The sequence below is a fragment of the Amblyomma mixtum genome, chromosome 7, assembly GCF_055824585.1.
Source record: "Amblyomma mixtum isolate Tamu chromosome 7, ASM5582458v1, whole genome shotgun sequence".
In the NCBI taxonomy this organism is placed as follows: Eukaryota; Metazoa; Arthropoda; class Arachnida; order Ixodida; family Ixodidae; genus Amblyomma; species Amblyomma mixtum.
The window spans coordinates 88,420,533-88,442,244 of record NC_143018.1 but is presented as its reverse complement, the minus strand read 5'-3'; the positions used below and the strand labels follow the sequence as shown (position 1 = coordinate 88,442,244).

At 46.9% G+C, this 21,712-nt stretch overlaps 1 protein-coding gene across 1 annotated transcript in view; it reads right to left on the bottom strand.

Annotated features, from left to right (window-relative positions):
- The window catches only part of fws (Conserved oligomeric Golgi complex subunit 5 four way stop), a 36,809-nt gene that overhangs the window by 14,865 nt on the left and 232 nt on the right, over positions 1–21,712 (bottom strand). The window contains exons 2-14 of the mRNA XM_089553121.1: positions 21,573–21,712; positions 21,324–21,436; positions 21,062–21,252; positions 18,938–19,068; positions 17,852–18,023; positions 16,354–16,463; positions 15,390–15,467; positions 13,962–14,043; positions 13,035–13,191; positions 8,970–9,134; positions 6,587–6,800; positions 3,683–3,745; positions 1,534–1,637 (exon numbers count right to left, since the gene is read on the bottom strand). Coding sequence (XP_089409247.1) covers positions 1,534–1,637; positions 3,683–3,745; positions 6,587–6,800; positions 8,970–9,134; positions 13,035–13,191; positions 13,962–14,043; positions 15,390–15,467; positions 16,354–16,463; positions 17,852–18,023; positions 18,938–19,068; positions 21,062–21,252; positions 21,324–21,436; positions 21,573–21,712 — 1,720 coding nt within the window. The remainder of the gene's footprint in view (positions 1–1,533; positions 1,638–3,682; positions 3,746–6,586; positions 6,801–8,969; positions 9,135–13,034; positions 13,192–13,961; positions 14,044–15,389; positions 15,468–16,353; positions 16,464–17,851; positions 18,024–18,937; positions 19,069–21,061; positions 21,253–21,323; positions 21,437–21,572) is intronic.

Genomic DNA, 21,712 nt, shown 5'->3' with positions numbered 1-21,712 from the left:
GCTGTTCCGAGAAGGTAAGGAAAGAGTGGAGGAAGACGACCGACGCCCTTCGACCAGCAAGACCAACGAAAATGTGTAGCGAGTGAAACATTTACTTAACAATGATCATAGAATGAGTATCAGAATGATTGCTGATGACTTGAGCATTCCTCAAACCCAAGTTTTTGAGATCGTGACAGAAAACTTATCCATGAGGAAAGCGTGCGCGAAGTTGGTGCTGCGAGTGTTGTCAGAGGAGGAAAAGGCCAACCGGTAGGATCTTCTTCATCATGTGAATGAGGACCCCGATTTTTTGCCCAGCTCAAGGCGGCAACGCTGCCTCAGCACCCCTACAGCCTCGACTTGGCCCCGCCAGACTTTTTTCTATTCCCGAGAATAAAATCGACGCTCGAGGGGAACCATCACGGATCGGTAGAGGCGGTTCAACAGGCCGTGACGAGGGAGCTAAACAGCATTCCGGTCCAGGCGTTCCTAGAGGCATACGAAAACTGTAAAAACTCATTGGCAGCAGTGAGTAGGTGCGGAAGGGTGCTACCTTGAAAAATTGTAATCGTTTGTACTATTTTCTTGAATAAATTTTGTTTAAAAAAATGAGTCCTACTACTTTCAGAACAGACCATGTATTTCATGTGCTTCAGAGCGATCACTTATGCAATCGCCTTCTAATGTCACCCTAAGGGGGATGCTACTACATTCTGTTAAGTTAAACTTCTGATAAACTGAACACCTCTACAGGATCCTGTCTAGTACTGTATTGTGTCTGATGACTCCACAGATAAGTTCATTTACACCCGAATGAGCAACATCCATGCCAACGCGTTTTCTCATTTAAAAACACAGAACCTGTAGGTTGTTTTTTATGGAAGCGGCTTGGGTGCTCTATTCCTAAGGCGAATACAATTAAAGGTGCACTAAAGAGGATTCTGAGCTCGTCTTCTTACAGTGGGAAAATAGATATACAGGCTCCGAGAATTCTCAGAAACTTCAAATTATTGTCCTGTGCGGCCGGTTTCCCAATTAAAGTTAAATGTTCCGATTCCCGCCTTTTTTTTTCTTAACTCATCACCGAAAATAGGAGGATTCTATCTGCTCCAGCTCATTCTCTATATTTGATTAATGAAAATTTGCTCTCTCTCAACCAACACGCGGAGTGCCTTTCAGCCAGTCGTGTGGCAGCTTGCCGCTCTGGCATCGACGGAGTGATACATAAAGCAAAGAGTCCATGTGTATTTTTATTTCCGTGGGCCTAATTTGTGGCTATGTTGTCTGCGACTGAAACTATTTATTTATGAAAACCTAAAAAAACAAAACAAAAGTGAAAGCGACTGGCTGAAAGGCACTCCGTGCATTGGTTGACTTATCCTAACTTCGGAAGCGAGTTAAAAAAGGTGGGAGCCAGGACGTTTAATTCGATCTAACAGGGAAATCAGCCGCATAGAACAAACAATTTGAAATTTCTAAGAATGCTCAGAGCGTAAAAAGAAAAGCAAATGTAAAAAGAAAAGTACAAAGAGGCAGGAACTGAGCGCTCACGTGCAAAAGTCCTCCTCGTGCATGGTGAGAATGATGGCCTCGATGGACTGGCTCACGGCATTCAGCAATGGCTGAACGATGCTCTGGATGACAGCTTCCACGGTCTGCACCGCAATTATTACAGTGGTGCTGCTTCACTACCAGCGTCACACAGCCTTTGGATCAACGTTAAGTAGCCAGTACCGTTAAGTTTATTAATGCCATTAATTTCGAAGCTCCCGCCGCACGTCACTGCACACCATGAGGATGTAAAGCCGCAGAAAAAAAACGCAAAACTTTACTCATAAGCTCGAAACGTCAACAATACTGCTGAAATGTAGCACTCAAATGCTTTGTGGAGAACCCCATTTTTCTCTTGCTTGGTGAGCTGAAACAGTAGTCATAATGTCATGGTATACCGCGCTAATCAGTGTTAATCTGAAGTGCTATTGGCAAAAACGACACTGCAACTTTGAAAAATCCTGCACAGGTGCCTCGTCTGACAGGAAGTTACAAATAAATTATTGCTCGATAGGATGTCGTTCCGAATGAAATGAGATTGCTGTTCTAGGTAAGCAATGGGGTGGAAACAGATTTTTACAGGGCAAACTCACTAAATTGTGAACATCATTCTTGGGCTGCGCACTAATTGCATTAAATATTTGAGGCGTGCGACCAGCTAACGGTGAACTCCAATCGCAGATTCGAAGCACTTCCGGCTGAATTTTTTCAGCTCTTTTCGGGGCAGGTCTATTCCAATGGTAGATCTGGATCGTGGATCACTTTTTCAATGGCAGATTTGGAGCAGTCCAAACTACTCTGCTAAAACCAATGGCTTCAACAGAAAGCCTATGTGACTTCCTCCCAGCACCCATTCCATAGTAGACATGCGAGGGAGAGCACAAGGAAAGTTGGGTATTTTCTGCATCAGTGGCACACGAGTGCCCCCGACCTGCTCCGTCCAAAGAACAAGTCTTTCGAACGCCGATTTGGGGCAGGTGCTCTCCAGCAGATTCAGATACTCTGTCACAGAGGGGGCTGACTGCTTTGGATATGTGACTGGAGTTCACCATAAGACTGTCTTATGCCAAACAAGGGCAAGAAATGTCTGTTTGTTCTGCTAATGTAGTGACAGTTTCCAAATGTTCACTTCTATGGACATAAAGACGCATGAAGGGCCTACAACTGAACTTTCTCCCAAAAGTAAGCTAGGGTGAAAGGGATACGGGGCGTGCTAAAAGCAATTCGAGCCAAAAATGTCAGGCACTAGGTACTTAAAGGTGCACTGAAGAGGATTCTGAACATGTCTTTTTGCCGCGGGAACTCGGATCTACATGTTCCGAGCATTCTCAGAAACTTCAACTTATTGCCCTGTGTGGCCGATTTCCCCAATTAAAACGAATTAACGTCCGGCTCCCGCCTTTATTTTTGAAATCTGCCTCGTACGGTGGGCGGAGTCGACCAACGCTTGGAGCGCCTTTCACCCAGTCCCGTGGAGGCTTTGCTTTCGCTTTATTTTGTTTTTTATGTTTCCATGAGTAAATAGTTTCATTCGCAGATAATATAGCCGCAAAATAAGCCCGAAGAAATAAAAATACGCGCGGACTATTTGCTACTACGGACTACTACGTATTACTCCGCCGATGGCAGAGCAGCAAGCCGCCACGGGACTGGGTGAAAGGCGCTCCACGCGTTGGTCGACTCCGCCCACCGTGCGAGGCAGAATTCGAAAAAAAAGGCGGGAGCCGGACGTTAATTCGATTTAATTGGCGAAATCGCCCACACAGGGCAGTAAATCGCAGTTTCTAAGAAAGCTCGGAACGTGTAGATCGAGTTCCCGCGCCAAAAAGACAAGTACAGATTCCTCTTCAGTGCACCTTTAAAAGTCAGTCTTTGTGACCACATGGCAAGCTTACAGGAGAAGGCCCAATGTACTGGTTCTGCAATGCATTTGTTCTGCAATCTGATATACAATAACATTCAGCCTGCTGGCCACTTTAACAGATAATGCTGCAGCACAGATTAAAGCACTCGCAACTGCCAACTGCGTTTTCATAAGAATTTACCGATTCTTCATTCTGTGCAAAAGAACAATCACAGACTGCTGCCACAGCAAAGGACAGCGACAAGAAGAGCTTCAGAAACAACATAGGGAGGAAATCGCACTCACCTTTAGGGAAGTCCTCACAATGGAAGCAGCCTCAGGTGACTCCAGAGAATTACCGGATAAGAACTGTAATCAAACGCAGAGCGAGAGCATATACGAATAAGTAAACGACTACGCCGCTTGGCATAAAGAACGCCTTCAAACATCGTGCAAAGCACAAAAGCAGGTCAGTGCATTAATTAAAGTCACACAGTGTACCTGGAGCGTTAGGACAGCTGCGAGACAAAGCATGCATGCCTTGGCTCTCAAACACAAGCCTACCTCTTCTTCCAAGGTGCATACATGAGATTTTGCACATCAGCGAAACAATGGCTTGACTGAACTGACACATCGAGGTGCAACACGTGACGGCAGTTGCAAAAGTGATGTGTATCAGCCACGAGCCATCCTTCCTTCCCCTGCTTAAACATCAGTCTCTCACATATTCACTTCCCCACTCCATACACACGCCCTCACCAACTCGGTCACTCCTATACTTGCTCCCACTCACTTCTACCTCTTCTGCTCATCATTATCAGCACGAGCAATCCAGCTAAGTCAACCAGCAGGGCGAAGGACTCTCTCACTTGCCTCCAATTAATCCGGTCCTCTTTTAGTCACCATTCATTAAACTTTCACTCTAACAGTCTTCAATAACTACCCCTCATCTGCTCTCACTCAGTCACTTTGCAAATAGCTGCCTACCAAGCTCATCACGGTGGCCGCGTTTCGATCGAGGTGCAACATAAAAGGTGTTCATGTGCTTTGCAATATCAGTGCATGTCAAAGACCCCCACGAGGTCAAAATTGTGGTCGAAATTATTCCAGAGCCCTCCACTACAGCACCTCTTTCTCTCTTTCTTCTTTCACTCTCACTTTACTCCCTTTCCTCACAGGGAACTGGTTGAGGTGTCCATCAAGAAGTGAGACAGCTACTGCGCCTATCCTTTGCTCAAAACCAATTTTCATGATGGTCTGGAAGGGATGCAGCAGGTGGTAGAAATTATTCCAGAGCTCTCCACTACAGCACCTCTTTCTCTCTTTCTTCTTTAACTCCTACTTTACTCCCTTTCTTCACAGGGACCCGGTTGAAGTGTACATCAAGCAGTGAGACAGCTACTGTGCCTATCCTTTGCTCAAAACCAATTTTCCCAACGGTCTGGAAGAGATGCAGCAGGTGGTTGAAATTATTCAGGAGCCCTCAACTACAGCACCTCTTTTTCTTTCTTCTTTCACTCCCACTTACTCCCTTCCCTCACAGCGCAGTTGAGGTGTCCATTAAGAAGTGAGACAGCTACTGTGCCTATCCTTTGCTCAAAACCAATTTTCCCAACGGTCTGGAAGAGATGCAGCAGGTGGTAGAAATTATTCCGGAGCCCTCAACTACAGCACCTCTTTTTCTTTCTTCTTTCACTCCCACTTACTCCCTTCCCTCACAGCGCAGTTGAGGTGTCCATGAAGAAGTGAGACAGCTACTGCACCTATCCTTTGCTCAAAACCAATTTTCCCAATGGTCTGGAAGAGATGCAGTAGGTGGCAGAAATTATTCCGGAGCCCTCAACTACAGCACCTCTTTTTCTTTCTTCTTTCACTCCCACTTACTCCCTTCCCTCACAGCGCAGTTGAGGTGTCCATGAAGAAGTGAGACAGCTACTGCACCTATCCTTTGCTCAAAACCAATTTTCCCAATGGTCTGGAAGAGATGCAGCAGGTGGTAGAAATTATTCCGGAGCCCTCAACTACAGCACCTCTTTTTCTTTCTTCTTTCACTCCCACTTACTCCCTTCCCTCACAGCGCAGTTGAGGTGTCCATGAAGAAGTGAGACAGCTACTGCGCCTATCCTTTGCTCAAAACCAATTTTCCCAACGGTCTGGAAGAGATGCAGCAGGTGGTAGAAATTATTCCGGAGCCCTCAACTACAGCACCTCTTTTTCTTTCTTCTTTCACTCCCACTTACTCCCTTCCCTCACAGCGCAGTTGAGGTGTCCATGAAGAAGTGAGACAGCTACTGCGCCTATCCTTTGCTCAAAACCAATTTTCCCAATGGTCTGGAAGAGATGCAGCAGGTGGTAGAAATTATTCCGGAGCCCTCAACTACAGCACCTCTTTTTCTTTCTTCTTTCACTCCCACTTAGTCCCTTCCCTCACAGCGCATTGAGGTGTCCATTAAGAAGTGAGACAGCTACTGCGCCTATCCTTTGCTCAAAACCAATTTTCATGATGGTCTGGAAGGGATGCAGCAGGTGGTAGAAATTATTCCAGAGCTCTCCACTACAGCACCTCTTTCTCTCTTTCTTCTTTAACTCCTACTTTACTCCCCTTCTTCACAGGGACCCGGTTGAAGTGTACATCAAGCAGTGAGACAGCTACTGTGCCTATCCTTTGCTCAAAACCAATTTTCCCAATGGTCTGGAAGAGATGCAGCAGGTGGTTGAAATTATTCAGGAGCCCTAAACTACAGCACCTCTTTTTCTTCTTTCACTCCCACTTACTCCCCTCACAGCGCAGTTGAGGTGTCCATTAAGAAGTGAGACAGCTACTGCGCCTATCCTTTGCTCAAAACCAATTTTCCCATCGGTCTGGAAGAGATGCAGCAGGTGGTAAAAATTATTCCGGAGCCCTCAACTACAGCACCTCTTTTTCTTTCTTCTTTCACTCCCACTTACTCCCTTCCCTCACAGCGCAGTTGAGGTGTCCATTAAGAAGTGAGACAGCTACTGCACCTATCCTTTGCTCAAAACCAATTTTCCCAATGGTCTGGAAGAGATGCAGCAGGTGGTAGAAATTATTCCGGAGCCCTCAACTACAGCACCTCTTTTTCTTTCTTCTTTCACTCCCACTTACTCCCTTCCCTCACAGCGCATTGAGGTGTCCATTAAGAAGTGAGACAGCTACTGCGCCTATCCTTTGCTCAAAACGCTGCTCACCGAGTCCATCTGCGTCTGGAAGAGGTGCAGCAGGTGGAGCAGGGCGGCGTTGCACTGCTGAGCCTGGGTGGCCGGGCCGTTGACCTGCAGCGCGTCGGCCCCCTCCAGCGCAGCCAGCTGCTCGCACCGGGCGGCCAGCTGGTGCACGGCCTGCGCCACGTTCTTGGCCACCAGGCGGCAGAGGCGGCCGTCCACTGAGGCCACCCGCAGCTCACTGCATGCAGGGGACCACCACCATCGAGGAACAAGTTTGGCAACTATCCTCACACCACAGTACAAAATGTTTCCCATTTCACCGTGTAAAGCAAGATGTTTGTTGCGAAAGCCACTTTACGTCAGTCAGCTCGGCTCGTCGCGTGGTCGCACTTCAACCATATGCCGTGGACCACGAACGACCTTGAGCCGCCGTTGCCTAGCAACGCCGCAGCCGCGCTCCAACAGATGGCGCCGCCATCGACGCCACTGCCGTCGCCGCTCACTCCGCCAGATGTGCTCCGCTGGGGTAGAGGGAGAGGAGGTGTCGCCTCGCGAGGGGTACACATATATATATTGCTTTCGCAATTCAACTAGGGTTAACCAGAGCTAAACTACAGCCAATTTTTTATGGATAGTTAAGATATAACAAAGGTGTCTCAAAAACGTCCGTTAGTACTGTACACGTGCATTTCAAGTGGCCATGAACACTCTCAGGACAACTCTTAGTACAACTTACAGATGCAGCCTTTATTTTCATTGCCTTTCTCCAAGATTTTAGTTCTTCCAGTAGTGATAGCACACTAGTGGGTACGGAGAAAGCTCAGAAAAGCCCACATTCTGTGACAAACTCTGTGACACTCGGCTAACTATACCACACCACGATATCCTTTTCATTTTCCATTTCATTAATATACCTGCGAACATTTTTTTCCTCACCCCTCATGCAAGAGAACTACCATCATTTCTGGTATACAGTTCACGGACTATGCATGCTTTAAAGTTGTAAGCTTGTGCCTTTCAGAACTATCTCTAGGTGCGAATTACACAATACTTTTTTTTTACGCAATACATCGGCCACAGGCACATGTAGCCTGTGGTTCACAGGCAGACCAACCCAAAGCCATATACCAGCACAACTCTGACTTCTTCCACTGCCAAGCGGTGCAGAAGCAATGGAGGAGGAGGAGGAGGAAAGAGACTTTAATGGATAATGGAGAGGTCTGCCTGGTTATGGGCCTGGCATGCTACTCCAGATGAGGATGAAAGAAAAGGGTGAAAAAAAAAAAGGTGACATCAAACATACTCAACACTCACGCACTCTCACACACACAATGAGTATCAAAGTATGTCCACAAAAACCGCGTCCCTTAGATGACTATCAAAGTATGTCCACTAAACCCGTGTCCCTTAGAAAAAGTAAGAAAGCTTTTGTCCCTCGCTCAGCCGAAGTTGCATCAGTCCAGGGCCCAAGGACATGCTCCAGGTGCACGGGGTCGTCCTGACGAAGTCCTAAAGCACCTAACAGTGCCTTGCGATGAGTATTAAAGATTTGCCAGTGGCAGATCAAGTGTTGAATATCTTCGCGCACACCCCATGTCGGGCACAGAGGGCTACTTGATACACCAATTTTATAAAGATAGAATTTAGTAAAGGCAACGTCCAGACGAATTCGGTGCAGGCAATTACAGTCACGTCTATTTAAATTCCGGGGCATGCGGAATTCACAAACGGGGTCAATGCGAAAGAGGGGTCTGTATTGATGCCGCGGATCACACCACAAAGAGCGTTGCATCTGCCAGGCTTTAGTAGCGAGAAGTCTCGTGCCATCACTACGAGAAAAGGGTATCGGTAGAGACAAGAAGCAATGGAAGCGGTTAGGGAAGGCATACTTCATCCAAGTGCAGTGACTCATTTATTAAACTGAACGTGCCGAAAAATCAAATTTTAGCAATTGCATGCATTGCCCCATCTCTGCATGACTGTCGAGGGGAAGCAGTATGAATCGCCAGTGGAAGATTGACTCCAACAGCCATCTTTACTGATGGCACAGGGAGACACTTCCTGAGACATGCATATTTCATGCCGCAGCATGCAGATTTTACTTGTTTTTTGACAACACGAATTTCTGCCGATACAAATATTTTTCGCAACCCCGCGAGATTCGTATCATTGAGATTCTGCCATAAACCTCGCATCTGCTAGCCACTCACAAACTCTGAGAACAGTATCCTTTACATGACTGACAGTTCGGCAAGTTTGTGTACGTTCGTGGTGAAAAACAGCGTGAAGGCAACGCGAAGGATGGACAAGACAGCGCTTGTCTGCATCGTCCTGTCCGTCCTTCACGTTCCTTTCACGCTATTTTTCATCACAATCGCTTACATGCATTGAAGAACCAAGCACAGACCTGGAGATGGCTCGAAGAATGCCATCGAGGTCATCCTGCGAAGGACGACTTTCATGGCTGCTGCCCGAGAGAGCCACGTTGACGGCGTCCAGGAGCCGCGACAGAGATCTCGACAGGTACGCTTTCTCCAGAGGTGCCAGGGTACCACACAGGGCATCTTCCAGCCTGCGCACAACACCAAAGCAGGGCAGCTCAACAGCAGGTTGGTTGGTTTATTGGTTTATTGGAGTTTAGCGTCCCAAAGCAACTCAGGCTATGAGAGATGCCATAGTGATGGGCTCCAAAAAATTCGACCACCTGGGGTTCTTTAACGTGCACTGACATCGCACAGCACGCGGGCCTCTAGAATTTCACATCCATCGAAATTCGGTCCCCACGGTCGGGATTGACCGCGTCTTTGTCTTTCAGGTCAGCAGCCGAGCGCTGTAACCACTGAGCCACCGCGGCGGGGCTCAACAGCAGGGATACCCCTATGAAGTGATGCACTCCGTGTGATGGCCTCACAGTATCACAGTGGCCATGCACTCAGGTGACCTTTTTGTGACCTTTTTTTTTTGCGAACTTTCTTTAGTCAACAGCCTAGCACTTCAGTAAAACTTCGTGCTGGGCTAGTTGGTCACTATACTTTGTAAAGCAGTGCAACACAAACGACCACAGGACAAAAAAGATGACACGACAGAGAACAATGCTTTCTGTTGCTTTGTCGTATCCTCTTTTTTATTTTGTGCCGCGGGCACCTTTGATGCATTTTTTTGCTCTTAAAACCTAGCTGACATTGTGCAGTGAGACTTGGCTAGTTTCCAGCTACAGCTACAAGCTACAATCAGCTTGATAAATGTCACTAATTTAGCCCTCTGCCACGTTCTACCCTGCAAGGGTGGAAGAGCGGGCTAGTTGGTAGTTCATCGTGGGGAAAAACACAGCGCACTCCTAAGACAAGGACGAAGAAAGACAGAGAGAAAGACACAGCGCTGTATCGTCTTGTCTTTCTTCGTCCTTGTCGTCCTTGTCTTTTCCCCAAACCCACAAGATGTAGTAATACAGCTTGCATATGAAACAGAGTGATGCCCTCATCATATTAGGATCACACAAGTCTGCAGCATACCACTACCAATACCTTTTCCATGGCCCACAGCTAGGCTGCGAACGTGCCATGAACAGACAAGTAATTCTGTACTACCGCACTGTTGCGCACAAACATGTTCCATGCGATTCCAGCAAACACTCGTCGCACAACACAAGGACTGAGTTCATTCCAAGCCATTGAAGGGTAGGCTGACAAGGAAAAGTTTACTTGCTCTAGATTTGCAATTGTGTTAAGAGGCGAATAAAAACGAGAACTTCCCACATGCGACCTTTTCATCACAAGTTATTACAGTGAAAGTTCGTTAATTCGACCCCCGTTAATTCGGAAAATTGGATAATTCGACGCGCGCGCGAGGTCCCTACAATTATACATAGGAGTCTATGGGGCGAAACTCTCGTTAATTCGAACAAATTTTGCCGTGCGTCGGTTAATTCGACTTCACTCCGCAGCCCGCCAAGCCGGTTTGCCGAGAGCAAAAAGAAAAAAACACTGCCATGAGCGGCGCTACTGAACGGCTGATAGGCCATCCGTATGGTCATATTATCATCCATCCATCCATCCATCCATCCGAGGAAGCGAGTTAGCGGCGGCCAAAGCGGCTCGCGTCTTTTTTTTTGTGCTTTGTTGTGTCGCAGCAGTCGCTACGGTCGCGGTTATTTACGGCGCCTTTTTTGGTAAATGCGCGCTTTGTCAGCGTGTTTACTGGGCTGCTTGTTGTTGCTGTTTTGTTGCGACTGAGGGAAGGGTGAAAGGAAATTGCAAGGGATTGCCTACTGGCTCAGCGGAGCCACCACCACTGCCATGTGCAGATAGGAGAGTTAAGAGATCAGAGGAAAGATAAAGAGAAAAGATAAGACGCGCGTCCCAGCAACAACGCCATCCCCGCGGACACTGGCTGAAAAAACAGATAAGCGGGGAGTCGCGCTCCGTTCACCTCCTCCCCACGCTGCTTTCAGGTGGGTAGCTAGTGCGCAGGGCCTGCGCGCCTCGCCTTTGTGTCCTGTCAGCTGACCGAGGATGAAATAATTAAAGTGACAGGCGCTGACAACGACGACGATTTACGATTGTGAGCAGTTGTCCCAAATGCCGAAGTGCACGGTGAAAGAAGCCGCAGAAGCCTTGTCCGTGCGGGAGGACTTCTGTGAACAAATCCCTGACGGCGCGTGTGCTGCGGAGCACCTGGCAGCTGTTAGAGCTATCGTAGTCGCTCAAATTCGCTCGAAAAAGCAGACGGTGATTACAGATTTCCTTGCCAAATAAAGGTATACGTCCTGTTGCGGCAAACATTGTTTTTTGTTGTTCATTCGATAATTCGACATTCGGATAATTCAACAATTTTTCGTGGTCCCGTCAGTGTCGAATTAACGAGCTTTTACTGTACCAACATTTTTCAGCAACCAAGGTCATGCTGTGCCCTTGCAGATGGAAGAGTGGAAGCGAATGGTTTAAAAGGCAACTAAATGGGTTTTTCGAGCATTTTCAGTTCATAGCTTAAAATCCTTGGAGTCACCATCTCCGCCACAGCAAACCCCTTTTTATAATACCTTGTGGAACCATTTTAAAACAGCGAAAACAGCAAACTGAAACCGAAACTCAGTTCATGGCCAGGGATAATGCTTCACACGACACAGTAATGACATCACAAACAATGTTAGAACAACACTCAAATGAGCATCGAATGGCTGCAGTAGCGACTGAAAATGCTGAGTCCTTTCGTAAAATGCCTGACACGATTTAATACAAGCTTCAAAACTTGTTAGTGAAACAGTGAGCGGGTATAATGTGTAGGGAATGTTTGTGACATAGAAAATGCAGTGCTGCTCGTATAAATTGTCAGAACTGAGGCCATGAAAATGGCAAACTTAAAAAACTGACCCACACCGGAATGAAATGCTGCATGGCTAACAAACGTGGTGGAAGTAATCAGGACCTAGAGTACAAGTTTCATTAGACTACGGTAACCTCAAAAAAAACCCCTGGAGTTGCCCTCTGCACGCATACTGTCAGGTGCAGAGACGGTGCATACCATTCAAGTTTCGACTGAGCAGCGTGAGAGCATCAGATTTGGGGTATTTTCAGTAAGCAGCAGCAGCATGGAAGTGACATGCCTTCAGGTAAAAATGGGCTCCCCTTTCACCATCTCAACGCTAGGCATGGCCGTTATGCAGTGGTAGTACAATGTAGTTGTTTCAAAGATGGCTTGGTATATGCCACTTTTTCTCCAGACTGTACCTGCCAGTTAAGACGGCATTTTCAGTTTTCTGTTGCATACAAATTCATGATGCTGGTCAAATGTTTAGGGGAATCCCCCAAGGTGGAATCCCCCTAAACATTTGACCAACACTGTTCCCACTTCGAGATATTGATCAATTCGATCTCGCCCTACCATAAGCTTGCCGTCCCGGTTAGCTCAATTGTAAGAGCGACTGCTCCGGTGTAGCGGTGGTCCCGGGTTCGAACCCCAGACCAGGACGAATTTTTCTTTAACTACGAAGTTTCTGAGAAAGCTGTACAGCTTTCCTTTGTGGCCGTATGGCTGCGCTCGGGTGGATGCCAAAGAGTAATTACTCCCTTATTACAAATTCATGATGCCTGTTCAAATGGCAGAGCTCTCAGTACCACACTGTGCTACAAGACATTCTCAGTGCTTGTGAGCTCACTGCAAACAGTGGCATCACAGTTACGTAAATGAGCTCAGCATGAATTAGGCACTGTTCACGGACAAGACTACTGCTGATGATAAAAATAAAGCATCAAGAAAAAGGGGCACAAAGCTGATTTTCTCAATTTAAAACATGGCAAGTGCAAACATTGGTTCCAAAAGAACACCTGCCTCCCACAGGCAATCATTGCTCCTTCTTGCATTGTGGAACCATAGCCAGCAAAGTTGTCTAGCGTTGCTGTTCTCAGCAGGGGTCGATCCCCACACACAGAGTGACAATCAAATTCCACATGCCAAATAAAAAGATAGCGCCTACTTGAAGTCGTCCTGTCCCAGGAAGTGACCACTTGGCTCTCCGTCGGAGCTGGCAGGGGCCTGGCCTTCAATCTGGTCCAGCCGCTTCCAGAGTCCATTGAACAGACTCAGCAGCTTGGGGTACTCACCCTCAAATGCCTGCCGCAGGAACGTGGATTCTGCCCGGACGACATTTTCAATCAGTACAGTATAATCTCGGTGATACGATCACAGTTGATATGGACTTCGGGATGATATGAATTTTAAAAACTCCCTCGACAGAGTGCGTTGTGTACAATGTGAAGAATTTCGAATGTTCCGAATACTCTTCCGCTCCACTACACATGACATCAATGCATGAGCCGTGACCGTACCCTCAAGCACTAAGCACTGCACGCACACCACCGACACTGCAATCGCCAGTCGCACCGTACGAACGACGAGCAATGGGCGGTGATGCGCGGCTGTAAACAGAGACTTTTAGCATACCGTTTGTATCACTTAGGTTTTACTGTAGTTTGCACGAGCGCACATGTAAAAGTCAAAAGCTATGCACACTCTGACTCATACCTGGCATGCCACAACATAAAGCTGGTGATTTGATGAGCGATGTTTGCCAAGTCAACGTGACACGACGCTAGCTACCTGATTTCGTGTGTGCAAGGGCACACTTGAAAGCGTGTTAGTAGTAAATGTTTTTCTGTAACGGTTTACTTACCAACACTATACACAATGGTCAAAGACGAAAAGAGACAACACCATCTGAGCAATACACAGTTTTCTTCTTAGCACGATTGGTATCAAAAAATTATTATCAAAAGGCCATGGACGGGCACCCGTCATCCTGTCAGCCAAGTAAAAATTCTGCCATCTTTGGTGCAAAGGTAAGAATCTTTATAAAAAGTTCAGAAAAAAAGAAAAAACAAGATACCACTAAAGTGCTACTTGCCGGCAGCTGCCTTTGCCAGTTCATCGGAGAGCATCTCAGCCAGAGAAAGCCAGAAAGAACGAAGAATGTCTCCATGTCCACTCTGAAAAAAAAAATAAATAAATAAAATAAAAGAAAAGAAAAGAACACGGTTTAGTTGCGACAGATTTAGAAGAGCAATGCCAAGACCACATAAAAACACTCCGATACTGATGCAGAATGCCATAGGAAAACTACAAAAAGATAAATGCACTTGAAACAGGCACAAGCTAACTGCAGTTGCAGCAAAAAGAAAACCTTTTATGCTCTTGTATATATACACTGGAACTTCATATGCTCACTGGACCAAAAAGCACCAAACTAGAATCACAGTTTACTGTTCGATGCCACCATTTTTAATTGGAAGCAACCATGATGCTGTTAAAACTTAAAAATGCACTTCGTTGACTTTGATACTGCTTGATTCAGAGAGGTTCTGAAAATTGCGAAAGACATTACCAAGCAGCACTCCAAATTGCCACCATAATTACCGAGACTATAAGAGAATAGTAAATGTAAAATGTAAACCACATATGCAACAGCAAGGGTTTGAAAGAAAAAGAAAGTCTCGCTACATTAAACCTTAAAGCATTCACAAACTTCTTTGCACTGCTAAAACTGTGCACCAGTCCTGACTGAATTCTTTGGATTTAAATCTTGATTAAAAGCACACAAACTTATTTTCATATTGCAACTAACTAAATATATAAGGCAATGCGCCCTTTGCAAAACTCTGGAAGTCAACTTCTCTGCATAGCGCAAACCTCTTCACCATGGCAGCCAAACCGGTTTTGGGGCCAGACATGGAGTGCAGCGCTGGAGACATCTATTCTCAGATTGATGCCGTCCTTTACTGCATGCTTCTGCCATTTGTTTCTGTCGCGATGAAGGGCTTAAGCTCCCAAGCCACTGCTTTGCAGGTACAATTCACCCTCCCTGCTGCAGTCACAAAAGCAGCTGCATCAAAGTTGCGCTCGTCAGTGCGTGCACAGCGTAAGGCATGGAATAGTAGTCTGTAGCACTGCACCCAACTTCTCGCCCTCAACAGTCTGCTTCACCACGGTAAAAGTGCTTTTTCTATGCAGGAAAAGCTGACTTACGGAGTTTTGCAAAGGGTCTACCGACTGTTGCGTAAATCAGAGAAAATCTAAAAAAAATTCTCTCGGCCTAACCACGCGTTCGTTCGGGCTCAAATTTCGCACAGAGGTTGCATTTGGTGGTCAGTTTTGTTTTATACTTAAAAAAGCGCCTACGTTACAAAGGTCGCAACCACGGAGCATTACAAAGACGGTCCCTGCATCAATTGTTTGCCACCTTCGGGTAGCAACCACCATGAGACAATGGAAGATACAGACGTCGGTAAGGTAAGGACAGCTTTAAGCAAACAATTACGAGTGTAAATGACCACACCTTCTGTAGCTCCTGGAGGAAGACTACGTGTGTGACAGGGTCCTTCTTCTTGGCCAGCACCTGCTCCAGCTGTTGAATCTGCACAGCCACATGAAGACCACATGAGCCACCAAGGAAAATGCTCTCCAGGGTGAAACAAAAATAAAAATAAAGGAATGACATGAATGAGAAAAATGCAAATGTAATACTACAACAAGCAACATCGAAAGAATCCCTTGGGCAAACCACAGAGCAAGAAAAGGGAGAGGCAGTCATCTCGGCACTGACAATGCAATCATATCTCACTTGGTTGAGAATTCAAACCACCAGTCGAAACATTTACTGAGCGCAGCTTTGACATGGCCCATGCCCCCCCATGAAAGCAAAATGAAAGCAAAAATAAAACCCAGTTGGCTTTTAGTGTGAAAGCACTTATACCTGCACTCCCCAGATTTCAGTGGTGTGTCAATGTGAAGACTCCGAGCAGCTAGTGTAACTGGGTCACTGGGCCAATGGACACTTCAATCACGCTGTGAGTAGGCGGTGGCGTCCACCTACAAATTAAGGTAGTTATGCGCCTTTCATTTCTCAAAACCGGCGCAAGGTTCAGACTCCACTAATTTTGGCGAAAGGGAAGGAGCATAACTGGATCTCTCGGTCAGTGGACACCTCAATCATGCTTTCAGGTAGGTGACGGTGGTTTCAACTTGCAAAAAGCCGTGCTTTCGCACAAAATTTCGGGCTTAGCAATGCTCAACTGCCAGCCATTTTTGAAGCTGACCTTTGAGAACTGTGATGCTGGCTCAGTATTGGTAAATCTACCGTTCAAAACTTGTGACATTTCTTGTTTGAGAGCACTACAAAATGTGTTTCTTGCACCCAATCCTTGACACTTAGTTCAAAAGTTACAACACTGTATCATCTGGTCTGAATCACTGCCCTTTCTCAAAAAGTGACAGCATCTGCTTTCTGATGATGCCCCAACCTGACAGCAGGCTTGACAGACGCTGTCCACCAGACGATCCATACTGGTCCATAGGGCTGCCCGGAACGCTGCACTGCTCCCTGTGACCGGCATGGCAGCTCGACCAGGACCTACGTGGAGCAGTCACGGGCACCAATTACTTTCCCACCGTCGTTCGTGAGGATGTGCAGACTACTGGCGGTCCATGCTTCAGGGCAGTTAGCGTGGAAAGTGTGACCAAGACACACCCCAATGAGAAGTCACATTGTGGATCAATCTTTTTTAAAGAAACAGTAAAATTTCAATGACACAGTCACGACTGATGCTGCGGAAAATTCACCGGCCGGAATGCACTGTGTACAATGCACAAAATTTGGGGTGTTCCAAACATTCTCCTACACCACTACAGATGATACAACCGCACGAGCCATGACCGCACCATCGAGCACTAAGAGCTGCCCGCGCATTGCCGATGCACAAGCCCCAGTTGCGCAGTACGCACCGCGCAGCATCACACGAAGCTAGCAGTGCGATCGCCAGTCGCACGGTATGCTATGCAAATGAGCGGAGTGGTAGCTCATTCATCGCTTACGTCATTATTGCCATAAATAAATCCTGTCAGCCATTAACAGGTCTGTGTGACTGCATTTCCCGTGCTTCTGCATACGGACTTTGTTTGTTTTGGTTGATACAAATATTCTTTGCAGCCTGTGAGATTCTTACCATCAACATTCTACTGCATTGCATTCGGCACATGCCTACTCATCAAAGCAGCAATACAGCATAGGGTAAAATACGTATGCATGAGGTATGCCCGAAGTGACACATGGAGAATGAGATGCCATAGCAGCAGGCTCCGGATTAATTCTGAGCCCCGGATTTCTTTAACGTCTACTAATATCACACAGCACACAGGCATCTTTGGCATTTCGGCTGTCATGGCCGGGATTCAATCCCATGACCTTGGGATCAGCAGCCTAATGTCAAAACCACGCGCCACCATGACAGGTCGATAAAGCAAAAGAGGCTTGAGCGTGAACACGCATTCTGGGATCACCAATTTGACTTTGTGCACCCATCGAATGCAACGGCACCAATTTAACAGTAAGTGGTTCCTCACAAGTTTCTTTTGAGGAAATCAAATGGACGTCTGTACATGACCTGCTAACGATTACCCACCGACCGCCCTAAGCAAAGGAGCACATCCAGCACATTGTTCTTGACAAAACATACAAAAAATGCGATGTGTGCAGATGATATACGGCCTTTCTCACAACAAGACTGCACCGTGACTGTCATGTCTTGCAAGGTTAAACTACTGCTGAAACCAAATAGTTTGAGAATATGTCCTCCAGAATCTTCCATAATACCCGAACGATGACTCCTCTTTCGCTCCCAAAGAATCAAAGGTCAAGGCATCACATTTGCTTCACTTCAAATTCCAAACATTGTCCCAGATGGCACTGCACCGTATGACGTCTTATTAAACCCGTTGCTGCTACGCGCCAAACCTGCTGACCTCGGTTCCCAAAGGCTGCGGACGCCTGCTGGTCGAGGCTCCCCACGGAGAGAGCCTGCTGCACCGAGTCCCGCAGCCGCTCGAGCGTGAAGCGCACCAGCTGCAGCACCCGAGGCTGCAGCAGCTGCAGGTGGAAGAGCACCTGCAGGGCAGTGCCCACCTGCACCTGGTTCTGAAAGGGAAGGAGACCCACCAGCCTAAGCTCACTGCCAATGACAGCTCCCCCTTAATCGCTGGAGTTGAACCAGTGACAAACAAACAGGGAACATGCAGTATGACACTACTATTAGAGACAACAGCAAAGAGCAGGATAAGCTGAAACAGTAGGGAATCAGGACAGAACCAATACGTTATGTTAGCCCTCGTTAATTCTGACCGATTAGGGTAAGTAGAACAGAGAGCTGGGATAGTTGGTGTAGAGTCATCGCATTTTCAGCGGTATCTAGGGTTCTTTAACATGCACTGACATCTCAGTGCACAAGTACTTTTGCAAGTAGCAAAGGGTTCATAGAAGCCAAACAAGGGAAACCAAACTGTAAACTCTAGATTTTAACGTCCAGAAGCGACACATGGGCTATGAAGGACACCATAGTGGAAGGCTCCAGATCAATCTAGACCACTCGTGTTCTTTAAAGTGTGCTGAAAAGTGAGACTGTCAAGAAGTATCAAAAATACCACACAGCAAAATGCTAAGTCAACAGCAACAGCATCATCAGCCTGACTAAGACCACTGCAGGGCAAAGGCCTCTCCCATGTCTTTCCAATTAACCCTGTCCTTTGCCAGTTGTGGCCACCGCATCCCCGCAAACTTCTTAATCTCATCCACCCACCTAACTGTCTGCCGCCCCCTGCTACGCTTGCCTTCCCTTGGAATTCACTCTGTTACCCTTAAGGACCAGCGGTTATTTTGCCTTCGCATTACATGCAACACAGTTTGGGGCAACTCAAATCTGAACATTTCAGGACTATGTTTTGGGATACTCTTCACACAGCATTATAGTTTAACTATGAAATTGGTTTCATTATCGCTGTACCTAGCTCCACCTGTAACCTGCAACATGCAGCCTTTAAGCATGTAGAACATACCTGTGACTCAGTGCCTTTTTCGAGCATGCGTTCCGCCTGTCTTTCGAGCTCCTGTCGTGCATTTTCAAGCACGGCCAGCTCGTCCTGTGCCACCTCCACTCCACTCAGGTCCACACCTTCGAGCAGCTGGTCTGCAGTTTAACGGGCAAACATCAGAAATGTGCGAGCAGGCAGAAACTGACGCACACCAAAGTTCTCTACACACATCGGAGAAGTGTATTCCTCATGAACACAATTAATTCATGCTGTTAGCATTGCAAACACCTCACTGTTTTTGACAGTGCAAAACAGCTCTACCTCCAGGCGTGGATTTACGAGTCCTCTTGGAGGGGCAGTCTCATTTAAACAATGTATTTTTCAGACTCTTTTGTCAAAGCAATGGGGTTCAGCATGCTTTTCCTACGTAAAATTACTTGCGTGAGGGGGCGGGGACCCGCTTTGCAAATCAGTCCTTGTTCATCCCTTACGAATGATGCCCGTGGCACAAAACAACCATCTTACTACGCGTGTATTTCATTGCCTGCTGCCAATAAGAGTCACCGGCAAGCTCTAATGTGTAAAAAATGAAAACTGGTTTTTGAAAGAAAGGAAATGGTGCCATATCTATCTCACATCTCGGTCCACACCTGAACTGCGCCGTAAGAAAAGGGATAAAGGAGAGAGTGAGGGAAGAAAGAAGTGCCGTAGTGGAGGGCTCCGGAATAATTTCGACCACCTGGGGATCTTTAACATACACTGACATCGCACAGCACATGGGTGCCTTTTGCGTTTCGCTTCCATCAAAACGCGGCCGCCACGGCCGGGTTCGTACCCAGGAATTCACTATCAGTAGCCAAGCACCCTAACCACTGAGCCACCGCAGCGGGTAATGCCAAACATGTCCGAATTAAAAAAAATTGAGCAAGTTACAAAAGCATGCAAAGCATACAGGTTTGGAGCTGTCATAAAGTGAGCCTTTCGAAAGCGGATTTACAATCCTCACCAACATTAGCCATGTTGTGTGTGAGTAGTATGCCCTGACTGATCTCATACTAGCCCTGTACTGCATTGACCAGCAGCTTATCTGATTTCATCTACCCGCTTGAATCCCTGCTAAGCTTTGTTACAAAACCATTTTTGAGACGTTTTCAAGAACAATAACATGCCGTGCCAACCTGGCACTTCTAGCAGTCTCACAAACTACCACTGCAAATTTTCTTCATGCCACTCCGGTGAGCCACACGAGATAGAAAGCCAGCTTTCTTTTTCTGTACTCTGAACATCACTTAAACATGTCACGATCAGCACCCTCAAATCACAGAAAGATGTTAAAAACCCAACAGGAACAAGATGCAGACATGTCCTCTGTCATACCAAACAGCCGTTTAGGAAATGTAACAAAAATAGGGTTTGGTTTGGTTTATGGGGTTTAACGTCCCAAAGCGACTAAGGCTATGAGAGACGCCGTAGTGGAGGGCTCCGGAAATTTCGACCACCTGGGGTTCTTTAACGTGCACTGACATCGCACAGTACACGGGCCTCTAGAATTTCTCCTCCAAAGAAATTCTAGCCGCCGCGGCCGGGATCGAACCCGCGTCTTTTGGGTCAGCAGCCGAGCACCATAACCGCTGAGCCACTGCGGCGGTTCAAAAATAGGGGTCGCTGTACTTGAGTAAAAACAAAATTACTTTCTTTTTCCTTGATGCATTCTGCTACCAGTTGAGGCACACGCATCCAGTTCATGAAAGGTGGGATGGTGGGAAGGTTGTATGCTAAGTTTGATTAGATAAGGGTGTTCTAAGTGTGGTTCATATGCTTGCCGGCTGTGTGAAGGTGTTTGAGTTCGTTAACATCGCCAGTTTTGACGCATGCGCAGAAAGTTAGTTATTTCTTGTAACAAAACCAGTCGGAGTTCAGCACCTGTCCTTGTCGTGTGTGCTCGTCTTTTTTAGTGCTGTAGAACTCTTCCTTTGTTCAGAATGCATTAACCAGCCCAGCAATTTGTTTTACTTGAGTTCTTCACAACCATAAACCATGAAGACGTAGCGAATCTAAGTTCACTAATGCTCCAAGGTACAACAGATGAAGGGGCTCTGGAGTCAGAGCAACTTTGCAATCAGTTTAAGAGCATAGTGAACTCGTCACCTGCTTCACTGAGGCTCTGGGCAGCCTTGGTGATTTCTTTGGCGCCGCCCTGAAGCTGCGATCGCAAGCGTTTGACGATCTGGAATAGTCGTCCCATCCGTCGAATCATGTCGCACGTTTGCTGCAATCGGGCGAGCATGGCCGTCTGGGTCCAACTCTTGTTGTACGGTTCCACAATCTTGCTCTGCAGTCTGAAGAAGAATTGCATGCAGTGAATACGCCGCGCCAGACCCTTCACAACACAAGACGATTTCTCGATCACCTTTCAGACGTCGCTTGGAGGTTCTGTATGGAGGCACACATCGTTTGCAGAGCGCCTTCCAGGGTTTCGATCCCGGACGCCTGAGCCAAGAGGTCTTCATAATGAGCGGAGACCTGCGGGGTTTCACAAAACGGTTGGTATTTCTCAAGCCAGCACTCACAATTTCATTGTGTGACATGGCATGCCAAACCGTCACAAACAACCGTCTTATTTTTACACATAAACAAACATACACACAAAACAAATTACCTGGCTATGGAGTTCTTTGTCCAAGAGGGAAATGCCGGTAGCAAGCTTTGAGAGGTGCTGTGAGATTGCAAGGTCTTGGATGGCGTTGCAAGCGACAGACTTCGCATCGAAGTCATCGAGCAGGAACTGCTTGTAAACGA